General features: G+C 44.3%; 1 protein-coding gene across 6 annotated transcripts in view; it reads left to right on the forward strand.

Annotated features, from left to right (window-relative positions):
- PTPN18 (protein tyrosine phosphatase non-receptor type 18) overlaps nucleotides 1-15,272 on the forward strand; it is an 87,725-nt gene that overhangs the window by 64,890 nt on the left and 7,563 nt on the right. For all 6 annotated transcript variants that reach the window (XM_083482538.1, XM_083482539.1, XM_083482536.1 and 3 more), the window contains 3 exons: nucleotides 1,138-1,227; nucleotides 4,292-4,374; nucleotides 13,322-13,659. In XM_083482538.1, the coding sequence (XP_083338664.1) occupies nucleotides 1,138-1,227; nucleotides 4,292-4,374; nucleotides 13,322-13,659 (511 nt within the window). The remainder of the gene's footprint in view (nucleotides 1-1,137; nucleotides 1,228-4,291; nucleotides 4,375-13,321; nucleotides 13,660-15,272) is intronic.

Here is a 15,272-nt window from a genome sequence, read left to right on the forward strand (position 1 = left end):
TGGCGAAGGGACGGCACCAGTAGCTAGGCAGGGGTGAATTGCCCTGGGTGGCGCTGGGCTTGCAGGGTACCCAAGCCACCACATCGCTCCTGGTGCCCGGCAGGGACGCAGTCACTCTGGCAGCGCACCCCATCCCACAGTGTGCCCTCCCCCATTACGCTGCGCAGGTGCCCGCCTCAGGCACTGGTGGGGCTCACTCCAGCGCTAGACAGTACCCCACACTGCACCAGGGGGCAGCAGACTAATTTAGTGTACAGGCTCTTTATCTTCATGTCTTGGTATTTGGTGTTCCTAAAGCAGGGGTCGCCTCGAGGGCTTCACCTGATGTCCAAAAAGGCTTCTGAGCTCCCCTGATGCTCTCACCACTTAATCATGAGGGGCTGAGGGTGGTTACCTTTTCTCCCTTGGAAAACCCACAGAGCTGAAGGAGGAAGTGGGAAGGCTCATGTTTTTCCCACCTCCTCTTTGGGCTGCATGGGCTTCTCAAGGCTCCAATTAATTCTTTGCGATCCAAGTTTTGCCCGGTCCCTTGGAAAAGCAAAGTGAGTGCACACGTCCTCTCCTTCTGTCAGTTGTGGGTGAGCTTTTCTGGGATTGTAGGATGCGGGTGGTGCTGTGGGTTAAACCACAGAGCCTAGGGCTTACTGATCTGAAGGTCTGCAGTTCGAATCCCCGCAACGGGGTGAGCTCCCGTTGCTCGGTCCCTGCTCCTGCCAACCTAGCAGTTCGAAAGCACATCAGAGTGCAAGTAGATAAATAGGTACTGCTCCAGCGGGAAGGTAAACGGCGTTTCCATGCACTGCTCTGGTTCGCCAGAAGCAGCTTAGTCATGCTGGCCACGTGACCCAGAAAAACTCTGTGGACAAACGCCAGTTCCCTCGGCCAATAAAGCGAGATGAGCGCTGCAACCCCAGAGTCGTCTGTGACTGGACCTAACGGTCAAGGGTCCCTTTACCTTTAGGACTAGAGAAGGCATGGCACCCATGGCACTTGCTCAAAAATTCCACTGTGTCCATGGGCCTCAAAAAGTTGGTGACCGTTTCCCTCGAGTGTGGCCGAACCTTAAGGGCGTTTGGAGCTTCCCTTTATAGATCAACGTTCTCCTCTCATATCTCATATCTCCTCTTTTCTTGGCAGGAGCAGTATGAGTTTGTATACCATGCAGTCACTGAAATGTTCCGGGCTGCCCTGAGTTTATCTGACTCAAACTATGAAAACGTCAAAGAAGTAAGAGACAAATCCAAACTAAAAGCAACACTGGAGTTACTGGAACTTCCCACATAGGGCAGCTTTTCCTCATTCATCTGTGAAAGTTGGCAGAAGAGGTGGGGGGTGTTGTAGTCCTCAGTGGAGATCAACCCATTGCAGTTTCTCCTTGGATTGCTGTTTTGATTGGGGAATCTGAAAACAGACACTTCTAGCCCATAGACCTCCAGTTTTTGAGGGGCATAAATTTCTTCATGAGTTTTAATCAAACTTGACCAAATATTTAGTTGATCCTTCGAAGCCTTTCTGAGTTATATTTGTGAGCTGAATTCATAAATGTCACAGCAGATTCCTGAAGATTGTACCTGCAGTTGTGGCTTTAGCTCTCATAATTTTGTTCCTGCAAATATTTCATTTTCTTCAAGGAAAATGGGCAGCATACATGGTCTTCCACTGCCCCATCCTGGCTCCTGCTTTAAGAGTGACTATCCCAAGGTCACCCCGGGGGGTGGTGGTGTTATACCTTCGTGTCCCAGGTCCACACTGGCTTTGAATGCATGTTAAGAAGAGGAAAAGGACTAATATTGGTTTCCCAGGACAACTGCAATGCTATCCCCTTCCTTTTTTGCAGGGGTTGGAAAACTGCAGCCCTCCAGATGCACCTCAGCCAATATGGCCAGTGGGCAGGGATGATAGGAGTTGCAGGCTGCCTTCACACGGCATGTTTAAAGCTCATTTCTTCCCCATTTTAAGAATCCTGGCAATGGAGGGAAAGATACAGGCAGCTACTATAAAAGCAAACACAGCTAGCTGTCTTTCTCTCTGTCTGTCTCTTGCACACAAGTGCAAGTGCACACATTCCCCTGCCGGGAATCTGTGCTTTCAGGAGGTTCCTCTTTCAGATTCACTTCCCCCCAAAATGGCCTCTTATCTTTCTGATCTACTAACTGGGGAGTTCCAGCTGTTTAAGTCTGATACCACAAGAATCTGGAGGCTCTGTGGCTTTAGGTTACTTTCTGTGGGCTTGGGAGGGGCAAAAGTGACAGCAAAGTGAGTGAGATATGATGGTGGCCCCATGGGCATAGGTAGGATTTTTGTTAGGGGGGCAGAACCAATGTGATGGGTCAGTTAGTTAAGTATTTCTATTGTTTTACTCGTGCCCCCCCCCCAGGTTACACCCATGGGTGGCCCAGAGACTGGCATTTGAAGGCCCCTCAGGCTCACAACTGGGCAGGGAGGCAAGAATTAGCCCATCAACTGCTTCAGAATTTTCATAGCCAAGCTTTTCAGGGCTTGTCCACATTTGAGCTGGATCTTGCTTGGGGACGACATTTTCTCCTTTTGAATTTGGCTTCATTAGACCAGTGCACCCGCCAGTGCCACAGCTATTGGGGGGGTTGGGGTTTTTTTTTGCTCTGGGTGATGCCTCCCAAGGGGCACCATTGAGGCTCCCAGCCTGTGTGTGTATGCAAATGCACATGGGGTGTCACTACTGGGTCTTTGACCCGAGTGGAAAAAAAGCCTAGCTTCACCGCTACACACACAAACACACACACACTTCAACTGCAGTTGAAGATCAAAACTGCTTGCTCCCATTCACACCAGTAGGTGTTCCCTTTTTCCTTTCCCCATCTTCCAGTTTGTTGATTCACTTTTTAAAATTCTGAACAAATGGCATGTGTGGAGAGATCAGCTGAGCAGCAAACACTTTAAACATAATTGTCTGCCCAATAATTGCACAATCCTTGTGGGAATGTACACCTCAATAGGGGGGGATTAGTAGAGAGAGGATTAGGTGGTGCACATTGGAGCCAGAGGGGAAGAGAAGTGAATGGGCAGCTGTAGCAATGGGGAGGAGCAGGAAGGGGCCCCACTGAGAGGGCACCGTGGCTGAGGAAGCCTCTCCACCCCCCAACAAACCCTGGAACTGCCACTGAATGGGTGTATCCCTCAAACACAAAATCCCCAGCTAGAGGGGAATACTGGAAGACTCAGGGCCGCCCCAGGAAACTGAAGGCTGACAAAGAAAGCCCTTCTTCACCCACTGCATAGAAGGAGTGGTGGCCACCGGCTTGGATGGCTTTAAAGGAGTAGACCAATTCATGGAGGAGAAGGCGATCCATGGCTACCAGCCGTGATGGCTCTGTTCTGCCTCCGCTGTCGAAGGCCAGATGCCCCAGCTGCTGGGAATCCCAAGTGGGGAGAGTGTTGTTGCACTCCAGTCCTGCAGGCAGGCTTCCCATAAACATCTGCCTGGACAATGGGAGAGCAGAGCGATGGACCTTTGGCTGGACCCAGCAGGACTCTTCTTCTATGTAAGAAGGGTGGCAGGAAATCTACCCTTCCCAGCAATCTTCCCATCCCAGCCTTATAGGCAGGTCAGTTAAGATCTGTGTATGAAGGCTGCTCCAGGGCCTTCTTCCAGTGTAGCGCTTCTTCCCCCACACCAGCCACACCTGGATTCGGAAGAGACAGAAGTGTTTGTAAATGAAATAAACAAAAATTAGCTTGTTTTCTCCAAGCAACTGAAATCTGTGTTTGCTCTGGTGGGTTTGTCTTGCTACTATATAAAAACTAAGTCTTGTTTTTATACAATTAAACAAATTCTTAAGCACAAGCACAAACTTTTATTTTACATCAACTGCGTTAATAGGCACACTGACTCTGTTCCTATTAATTTCTGAAGGTGTGAGCAGCTTGGCAAGGGAGCAGGGAAAGCTCCTTTCTGTGTGACTAGACAATCTTGATAAGGTTGTATAGCAGCCGTCCTAAGTTCTGGAACACATAGGAGGTATAAGTGATGTTGCAATAGCAGTGAAAAACAAAGAGCTAATTTTAAAAATAAATGAATGCTCACATGAATGCAGGAGTAGCTGGCCATGCAGGCGGGGGCTGATGGGAATTGTAGCCCCACAACCTCTGAAGGGTATCCCGTTGGCTACTGTATATTGAATGTGTGTGTGCCACCCTCTCAGAAGCACGCAGACGTGGCTTCCTGCAAACTTCCTGCTGTAGGATGTTCAAACAGCTGTGTTGGCCTAAATCGTCCCTTACTTCCTTTCTGTTCTTCCGGATTTTGACACAGAATCGTCTTCCCCTCTATGACGACGCCCTCTCCCTCCGACACCTGGCTGTGGCCCCGATCAAACGAAGCACCGTCCTCCACCGGTAAGGAAGGCTGAGAGAGGGAGCCTTGGAAACGGCAGCCCAGCCGTCTTGGTTTGGCAGGAAAGCAGAGCCATGTTTTGCAGAGACACCCGAGATGGAGTTCTTCTCTGGGGAGGCCCAGCTGGTGCAGACTTTGGGCTGCCTTAGGAAAGGGGTCAGGACCCTCCACATTGTACAACATGGTTCTTTTCCCCCCAAACCGGGTGCTGGTTATACATTTTCATATTTTAAGATGGTAGATGTGATTATTGATTATTCGGTTGCCTGGTTTTATGCTTTGAATGTTTATGTGGAGCTGTAGCTCATTTTGGGTTTATTCAGTGGAGAATGGCAGACACTAGTATATGGGTATTATTATATATAATAAAGAATCATAGAATCATAGAATCATAGAATCATAGAGTTGGAAGAGACCACAAGGGCCATCGAGTCCAACCCCCTGCCAAGCAGGAAACACCATCAGAGCACTCCTGACATATGGTTGTCAAGCCTCTGCTTAAAGACCTCCAAAGTAGGAGACTCCACCACACTCCTGGGCAGCAAATTCCACTGTCGAACAGCTCTTACTGTCAGGAAGTTCTTCCTAATGTTTAGGTGGAATCTTCTTTCTTGTAGTTTGGATCCATTGCTCCGTGTCTGCTTCTCTGGAGCAGCAGAAAACAACCTTTCTCCCTCCTCTATGTGACATCCTTTTATATATTTGAACATGGCTATCATATCACCCCTTAACCTTCTCTTCTCCAGGCTAAACATGCCCAGCTCCCTTAGCCGTTCCTCATAAGGCATTGTTTCCAGGCCTTTGACCATTTTGGTTGCCCTCCTCTGGACACGTTCCAGTTTGTCAGTGTCCTTCTTGAATTGTGGTGCCCAGAACTGGACACAGTACGCCAGGTGAGGTCTGACCAGAGCAGAATACAGTGGCACTATTACTTCCCTTGATCTAGATGCTATACTCCTATTGATGCAGCCCAGAATTGCATTGGCTTTTTTAGCTGCCGCGTCACACTGTTGGCTCATGTCAAGTTTGTGGTCAACCAAGACTCCTAGATCCTTTTCACATGTACTGCTCTCAAGCCAGGTGTCACCCATCTTGTATTTGTGCCTCTCATTTTTTTTGCCCAAGTGCAATACTTTACATTTCTCCCTGTTAAAATTCATCTTGTTTGCTTTTGCCCAGTTCTCTAATCTGTCAAGGTCGTTTTGAAGTGTGATCCTGTCCTCTGGGGTGTTAGCCACCCCTCCCAGTTTGGTGTCATCTGCAAATTTGATCAGGATGCCCTTGAGTCCATCATCCAAGTCGTTGATAAAGATGTTGAATAAGACCGGGCCCAAGACAGAACCCTGTGGCACCCCACTAGTCACTCTTCTCCAGGATGAAGAGGAAAAATACGGACTGTATTACAGCAGCTGTGAGTGCATCTCTCTGACCTTGGTACTCACTATTTTGACATCCTTCAAATCACAAAGCTCAGGCTTGGACATGTCAGAGGGGCATGAAAACCATCACTTGGGTGAAGAAGTAAAGCCCTGCCTCCTTCTCATCCGTCAAGCCTTCCTCAAGACATACCTTTCCAACTGCAGCTTTCAGATTACCTCTCCTCCCCTTAATGCCTTATCTACTGCAGTCTGCCTTCCACCAATCAGTCTAGGGACTTGGCTCGAGAAGCTTCTAGGCAGCCAGCTGAGAAGCACAAAACAGAGGCCTGGAAGCAGAGGCAGAGCATGGCTTGGGGCTGGAAGGCACAAACAAAGAACCCCAGCTTCACAGCTCTGTGATATAAGGAAGGAGCAGCAACTGCATGCAGTTCTTCACTAGGAAGGAGGAGAGAGAAACCCACAAAGCTCTGTGTGACCACAGCTCTAATAATAATAATAATAATAATAATAATAATAATAATAATAATAATAATAATAATATAACAACAACAACAACAACAACAACAACAACAACAACAACAACAACAATAATAATAATAATAATAATAATAATAATAATAATAATAATAATAATTTATTATTTATACCCCGCCCATCTGGCTGGGCTTCTCCAGCCACTCTGGGCGGCTTCCAAAAGAATATTAAAATACTATAATACACCAAACATTAAAAGCTTCCCGAAACAGGGCTGCCTTCAGATGTCTTCAAAAAGTCTGGTGGTAGTTGTTCTCTTTAACATCTGGTGGGAGGGCGTTCCACAAGGAGGGCGCCACTACCGAGAAGGCCCTCTGCCTGGTTCCCTGTAACTTGGCTTCTCGCAGTGAGGGAACCGCCAGAAGGCCCTCAGCGCTGGATCTCAGGGTCCGGGTAGAACGATGGGGGTGGAGATGCTCCTTCAGGTATACTGGTCCAAGGCCGTTTAGGGCTTTAAAGGTCAGCACCAACACTTTGAATTGTGCTCGGAAACGTACTGGGAGCCAATGTAGGTCTTTCAAGACCAGTGTTATATGGTCTCGGCAGCCGCTCCCAGTCACCAGTCTGGCTGCTGCGTTCTGGATTAGTTGTAGTTTCCGGGTCACCTTCAAAGGTAGCCCCACGTAGAGCGCATTGCAGTAGTCCAAGCGGGAGATAACCAGAGCATGCACCACTCTGGCGAGGCAGTCCACAGGCAGATAGGGTCTCAGCCTGTGTACCAGATGGAGCTGGTACACAGCTGCCCTGGACACAGAATAGACCTGTGCCTCCATGGACAGCTGTGAGTCCAAAATGACTCCCAGGCTGTGCACCTGGTCCTTCAGGGGCACAGTTACCCCATTCAGGACCAGGGAATCCTCCACACTTACCCGCCTCCTGTCCCCCCAAAACAGTACTTCTGTCTTGCCAGGATTCAGTCTCAATCTGTTAGCCGCCATCCATCCTCCAACCGCCTCCAGACACTCACAGGACCGTCACTGCCTTCACTGGTTCTGATTTAAAACAGAGGTAGAGCTGGGTATCATCCGCATACTGATGAACACCCAGCCCAAACCCCCTGATGATCTCTCCCAGCGGCTGCATGTAGATCTTGAAAAGCATGGGGGAGAGGACAGAACCCTGAGGCACCCCACAAGTGAGGGCCCAGGGGTCTGAACACTCATCCCCCACCACCACTTTCTGAACACGGCCCAGGAGGAAGGAGCGGAACCACTGTATGACAGTGCCCCCAGCTCCCAGCCCCTCAAGACGGTCCAGAAGGATGTTATGGTCGATGGTATCAAACACCGCTGAGAGATCCAGCAGAACTAGGAAACAGCTCTCACCTTTGTCCCTAGCCCGCCAGAGATCATCAACCAGTGCGACCAAGGCAGTTTCAGTCCCATGATGAGGCCTGAATCCCGACTGGAAGGGATCCAAATGGTCCGCTTCTTCCAGGCGTGCCTGGAGTTGTTCAGCAACCACTCGCTCAATCACCTTGCCCAAGAATGGAAGATTTGGTGTGTGTTTTTTATTAATATTTTATTAAGTTTTATCAATAGAAAAGTTCAGAAAAATACAAAAACAAAAAAATACAAAATTACAAAATACAAAAATACAAACATTAAACACGAAAAAGAAGAAAAAAGAAACACATATAAAAGAAAACAAAACTCCCTCTTTTTTGATTTCTCATCTTTAGTTAACTTATTTTCCTGACTTCCTCACGCCTCCCTTTTTTGTATCCCTTTTGAAAATTGGTTCAGCAAATTCATATCCTATTAGTTTATCTATTATCAATCCCATCTTACATTTTACCTTGTTGCTAGAACCCCTTCAATTCATTTCAATGTCATCAGCATTCAAAAATTTTACAATGTTTCTGTAAACAAGTTTTAAATTTCCTCCAATCTTCTTCTCCCTGGTCTCGGATTCTGCCAGTCATTTCCGCCATTTCCATATAGTCTATTAATTGCATCTGCCATTCTTCCAGAGTGGGTAGGTCTTGTGTCTTCCAATGCTTTGCAATGAGAATTCTTGCTGCTGCTGTAGCGTACATAAAGAAAGTTCTATCCTTCTTTAGCACCGATTGGCCAACTATGCCCAGGAGAAAGGCCTCTGGTTTCTTCAGGAAAGTATATTTAAATACCTTTTTCATTTCATTATAGATCATCTCCCAGAAAGCCTTAATCCTTGGGCACGTCCACCAAAGGTGGAAGAATGTACCTTCAATTTCTTTACATTTCCAACATTTGTTGTCGGGCAAATGATATATTTTTGCAAGCTTGACTGGAGTCATGTACCACCTGTACATCATTTTCATAATATTCTCTCTTAGGGCATTACATGCCGTAAATTTAATCCCGGTGGTCCACAACTTCTCCCAGTCAGCAAACATAATATTATATCCTATATCTTGTGCCCATTTTATCATTGCAGATTTTACCGTTTCTTCCTCAGTATTCCATTTCAACAGCAGATTGTACATTCTTGATAGTATCTTAGCATTGGGTTCTAACAGTTCTGTTTCTAATTTTGATTTTTCCACCTGGAAACCAATTTTTTTATCCAAATTATAAACCTCTCTTATTTGAAAATAATGTAACCAGTCACGCACCTTCTCTTAAAGCTTCTCATAACTCTGCAATTTCAATTTGTCACCTTCCTGTTCTAAAATTTCCCAGTATTTTGGCCATTTGGCCTCCATGTTAATTTTTTTCAGAGCTTTCGCATAGCTTTTCCATAGGTGATAGCCACCTTGGGGTTTTACTCTCCAAAAAGTCTTTATATCTTATCCAGACATTGAACAATGCTTTCCTGACAATATGGTTTTTAAATGCCTTATGTGCTTTTACCTTGCCATACCACAAATATGCATGCCACCCAAATATATTGTCATAACCTTCAAGATCCAAAACATCTGTATTTTCAAGAAGCAGCCATTCCTTCAGTCAGCAAAAAGCTGCTGATTCATAATAAAGTTTAAGGTCTGGCAGGGCAAACCCCCCTCTGTCTTTAGCATCAGTAAGTATCTTAAATTTTATTCTGGGCTTTTTGCCCTGCCAGACAAATCTAGATATATCTCTTTGCCACTTCTTGAAACAATCCATCTTATCAATGATTTGCAATGATTGAAATAGAAATAACATTCTCGGCAATACATTCATCTTGATAACAGCAATTCGACCCAGCAAGGAAAGCTTCAAATTCGACCAAATTTCTAAATCTTTTTTCACTTCTGACCAACATTTCTCATAGTTATCTTTAAATAAATTCACATTCTTAGAAGTCATATTCACCCCCAGGTATTTTACCTTCTTTACCAATGTTAAGTCTGTCTCTTTTTGAAACCTCTCTCTTTCTATCAACGTCAAATTTTTCTCCAAAACCTTGGTTTTTAACTTGTTCAATTTAAAACCTGCCACCTGCCCAAACTCCTGGATTACTTCTAAAGCCCTCTTAGAGTCAGAACAAGGTCATCTGCAAAAGCTTTAAGTTTATATTGTTTAACTCCGACCTGAATACCTTGAATCAAATGGTCCCTTCTAATCATATTTAGCAAAACCTCCAGAACTGAAATAAAAAGCAATGGGGAAATTGGGCAGCCTTGTCGTGTCCCTTTCTCTATTTTAAATTCTTCTGTCACCACATTATTAACTATCAGTTTGGCCTTTTGTTCAGAATAAATCACACCTATGCCGTTTTCAAAGTTTTGTCCAACCCCCATCCCCTGGAGATTTTTCTTCATGAAACTCCAGGAAATATTATCAAAGGCTTTCTCCGCATCTACAAATATCAAAGCTGCTTTTGTATTAATGTTCACTTGCAGCTTTTCTAAGATGTTAATTATATTCCTCATATTGTCTGATAAATGTCTTCCAGGGAGAAAGCTAGCCTGGTCTTTATGTATCCCCTCTGCCAGTACTTTTTTCAGTCTTCTAGCCAGAATGTCTGCAAAGATTTTATAATCCACATTAAGCAGGGATATGGGGCGGTAGTTCTTAAGTTGTGTCTTTTCAGACTCAGTTTTCGGTATAAGTGTGATATAAGCTTCTTTCCACGTCTCAGGCGCTTTCCCCCCCTCCATAATTTCATTGCAAACCTCCTTTAGTGGTTGAATTAAGTAGTCTTTCAAAGTTCTATAATATTTGGAGGTTAACCCATCAGGCCCTGGAGATTTGCCCAATTGCATATTCTGAATCGCCCCTTCCACCTCTTGTTCAGTTATTTTGTAGTTCAATAATAATTTATTTTCTTGAGAAATTTTTTGTAATCCGTTAGTCTTCAAAAATTGGTAAATTTTTGTCTCAATCTGTGGCCCTTGTGTATAAAGTTGTTTAAAGTATCTCTGGAAGCAATTTCTAATCTCCTGTGGGTTCTGTATGTTCTTTCCATCCACTTCGAGGTTGGTAACCGTGTTTAACTTTTGTCAACTGCCACACTAACAGCTTCCCACATTTATTAGCTGATTCGAAGGTCTTTTGTCTCATCTGTTTAATTTTCCATTCAATGTCCTGATTTATCATTTTCATATATTGTACTTGATGTAACTTGATTTCTCTCAAGATCTCCTGTGACTTTGGTTTAGCTCTAAGTTTCTTCTCTCCTTCTCTTATTTTCTCCAAAATCTTTTCTTTTTTCTCATTTTGAATTCTCCTTTTTATTGCATTCTGCTGTATCAAGAACCATCTCATTACAGCTTTACTTGCGTCCCAGATTACTCTTTTTTCCACAGAGGTCTTCAGATTTATCTCAAAATAGTCTTTCATAATTTTTTGGGCCTTCTTGATAATTTGTGGATCTCTAAACAGGGTGTCATTCATCCTCCATCTGAAGGAACCAGTCGGTGTTAGTTTCATTTCCATTTTCACAGGGTTATGGTCAGAGCAAGTTTTTGGGCAAATTTCCACTTTTCGAATCTTGGGAGGCATTCCTCTGGTTATCCAGATTTGGTCAATTCTTGTCCAAGTCTTTTGGGCTTCAGAAAAGACAGTCCCCTCTCTACCTAGGGGGTTCTTAGTTCTCCAAGTGTCGATTAAATCCATATTATCTGTCATTCCAAAAAAAGGTTTTCGGCAGTGGCGTAGCGTGGGCTGTCAGCACCCGGGGCAAGGCAAGTAATTTGCGCCCCCTAACCCTAACCCCCAGATGTTGCGCCCGGTGCGGCCGGCCCCCCCTGCACCCCCCACGCTACGCCACTGGTTTTCGGTAGTCTTCCATCTTTTGTCACCACTTGTCTTTCTGACTTATCCATATTTGTCGATACCACTCCATTCATATCTCCAAGCATAATAATATTATAGTCCATAAAGTCCAACAACGTCTCATGCAGTTTCTTAAAAAATTCTGATTTCCCCTCATTTGGTGCATATACCCCTACTATCAAGAGTCTCTCTCCTTGAAATTGTATTTCAATTGCCACAAATCTTCCTTGTTCATATTTAAAAATGAATTTTGGTGATAAACTTTCTTTTGCGTAGATCACCACTCCTCTCTTTTTAACTTTATCTGATGAAATAAATTCTTGGCCCAATCTTTTATTAGTTAATACTTTCCTATGTACTCTAGTCACATGGGTTTCTTGCAAACAAATCAAGTCCAATTTTTCTTTTTTTTAATAAATGAAAGATTCTTTTCCTCTTGTCAGGGGAGTTCAGACCTCGAATGTTCCAACTTAATACCTGCAGAGACATTATGTAGTTATTCTGTTTCCCCTCCAACTGCTCCTAATAGTTGTTCTTGATCTGTGGGTGGTATCACTTTCTCTGGTTTATCCAATCCCAATGGTAGCTTTGCTGGGTCCAAAACTCCTGGTTTTGATATCTTTGGTTCTTTTCCCTCTGCCTCTTTTTGTAAATCTTCCTCGTGATCCTTCAGGAATCTCACTTTGTCCTCTTCTGATCTTATCGTCACCTTTTTCCCTTTGTAAGTGAAAGACAGACCCTGAGGGAACTCCGACCTGAAGATAATATTGTTTCTTCTTAACAGGTTCACTAGATCTCCGTAGTTAGCTTTGAGGTCCAGTAAATATTTTGGGATATCTTTAAAAAATTCTATCCTTGAATCCTCTATTTCCAGTGATTTCTGGTAATGCAGGCTCAGTATTTTATCCCTCTCTTCTTTGGATCTGAAGGTAATCAAACAGTCTCTTACCCTGTTCTTTCTTCCCCCTTTGCTTCCTTTACCAAGTCTGAAGGCAGTCACTATCTTAAAGTCTTTTTCTGGCTCAAGGCCCCAGAATTCTTCAAATTCCTGTGTAAGGAAATCACTCAAATTACCTTCTTCCAATTCTGGTACCGCCCTGATCCTTAAATTGGTCTGTTTGACTTAAAGTTCAATTAAGGACAATTGTGCCTTATGGTCCTCTAGTTGTTTATTAATTGGCTGTATTTTTCCTTCTACCGCCAACACAGAGACAGGTGGTTGGTTTCACTCGTCCAAGCAGCCTGTCCACATCCTCGGAGGTAACAGATTGGAATTGACTTTTGCAATTTGACTAGACAGGACTCTAGCACTCTCCTGCCCCGGCCCTGCTCCCACGGTGGCGTCTACCTCTTTCCGAATCTGAGCAACTTTATCTGCAAAAAACTTTGCAAAATCATTGCAGGAGATCATGTGGCCCATACTGGGCCCCGATGTAACAGATGGTTCCGCTAAATTGCGGACCACCTGAAAAAGTCTCCTGCTGCTGTTTTCTGCAGATGCAATAGAGGCAGTGAATAAAGTCAAAATGGAGAGGAGGGCAGGGGGTTCCTCTGGAAAAATCCTAGGCTGGGCTACAGCTGAGAAGTAAAATTACCGCAAACTCTTCCTCATGCATAAGATTTCTTAAAGCAATTATTGTTCCTAAATTGTTTTATACTCCTCTGCAGAGGAAATAACTAAAAGAAATCACTTGAGAAAATGTACATGTACATTTTGTGCATTACAAATATGCATCCTTTAAAAATATATATACCGGTAACTTCAGTAGCCTGACTCATAAACTCTTATCCTGAGAGAGGTCCCTTCGCCTTTTGTGGAGATTTCACATAAACCTCTGTGTTCCCTGATCCAGGAGCATCTCAGTGCCGGTTGACCCTCAGCCCACATCAGCACCAGAACAACCACCCAAGCTCATCAGGGACATGGGTGATACCTATGCGGTTGTGAACAAGCTCCGGCGAAGTGGACTGGGCACTTCTCCTCCTCCTCCTGCTCCAGGCAACGAGGCCCCGCTTAGTGGAGAGGGACCCCTTTATGCCGCAGTGAAGCCTCGGATGAGCAATGTGCCCGACACCTTGGCAATTGACCCCAGTGCCTTTGTAGGAGTGCAAGCCAGTCACTCGCTGCCTGGAAGCCCCATCCACCGGCCAGCTTCTGCGGCAACCTGCGAATACGCCCAAATTAACCCAGGTGATGTGAAGTAATAGTTTGTGTGCACTTAAGAATTTGTATAACTGTATAACAATAAGACTTAACATTTATGCAGTAGTTTTAAGTGCTCCAGTTCTTTTATAGTAATAATAATTTTATTTTTTATATCCTACCCATCTGACTGGGTTTTCCCAGCCACTCCGGGCAGCTCCCAGCAGAATAGTAAAAACACAATAGAACATCAAAGATTTAAAACTTCCCTAAACATTATCTCAGTAACCCTAACATCAGGCCTGCAAGATATGGCAGGTCAGCGTTATCATCTCATGTTGCAGACATGGGGGAAGGGAGGCCAGAGCACACCTACTTGACAAAAAGGGTCACCTGGAACTGGTGGTGACACTTGCTGTTGAGCCAACGTGCACAGGCTGTTATCTAGCTAATGACAGAAGAGACATTTGAACTAAGGATGTCCCTGGATCATAGCACATTTTCTTAAAATACTGTGCTAAACTAGCTCTGTGAATATCATATGATTTCAATGCAAGTAAACAAGATTCTAGTCATCATGACAAATTTGGATTTGGGGGTATTTCATGGGGTTTTTCTTTGGGTGTACAGAACCCAAGCAAATTCAAATGGGAATTCGCAAAGGCTGCAAACATAGATTAGATGTAACTAATAAAATCCATAGTAAAACATTAAAGGCTGCAAATATCATTCTTCAGTCATTTTTCCTGGATTGTTTTATTTAATATTTTAATGTGTTGTAATCCGCTTTGATTTTTTCCCCTTAAGAATATAAAGTGGTATAGAAATAGAAATACAATAATATAATCTTTATTGCGGCCCAACGAGCCATAACATGGATTCAGAATAAAATACAGATTCATACAAACAACCCCCCAGGGAAGGGAGACCAAAGCGCTATTTGTTTAGTCATGGATATGTTGATCTGGCTTTGGTGAAAAGACGCCGATATGTTGGTACAGACAAATTTCTAAGATATGCAGGCGTCTGAAACTCCAACCCATAGTGAATTCCTACTGCTAATGGGCCACAGATAACATGAGATTGAGATCGGAGATCACTATGTGATATGTTCCAGAGGCTTTGCCTCAGAGATTCAAGGATGATATCATAGCCCAGATGGTACAGGAGACAAGGTGGCATACCAAGCCAAGTGGCTTTTCTAACCATCATTTTCATCTATGAGCTGGCAAACTCCTCGTTGTTTAGGTATGGAACCCCTTCCCAAGGCCAAAGACTGAGATCTTGAGCCAGTATCTCAGGGCAGCCCACGATGCTTTACTTGATAGAAGACATTCACCTGTTTCTAAAAATAGTATTGCCTTTGGAACACAATTTGGAACTTGTAGGAGGGACCGGAGAAACTTTGCCTGGAAGTCATCAAACCTGGAGAATGAGCCATTGAACCAGATGTTTGAGGCCTAGAGGAGTTGAGAGACAGATTTTGCATTAAATACCTTAATGGCTGATGGAACATAATGGCCTCCCCTTGTATAAAAGAATTGAAGTATAGCCAGTTTGCTTCCCTCCGCCTTTCGATAGGCAGTTTGCCAATGATGTTTCCAGGACTTGGAATGATGGAACAGAAGCCCTAGGTACCAGAAGAATTTGGTCTGCTCTAG

The sequence above is a fragment of the Podarcis liolepis genome (assembly GCF_965112155.1).
Source record: "Podarcis liolepis genome assembly, chromosome: 17".
Classification (NCBI taxonomy): domain Eukaryota; kingdom Metazoa; phylum Chordata; class Lepidosauria; order Squamata; family Lacertidae; genus Podarcis; species Podarcis liolepis.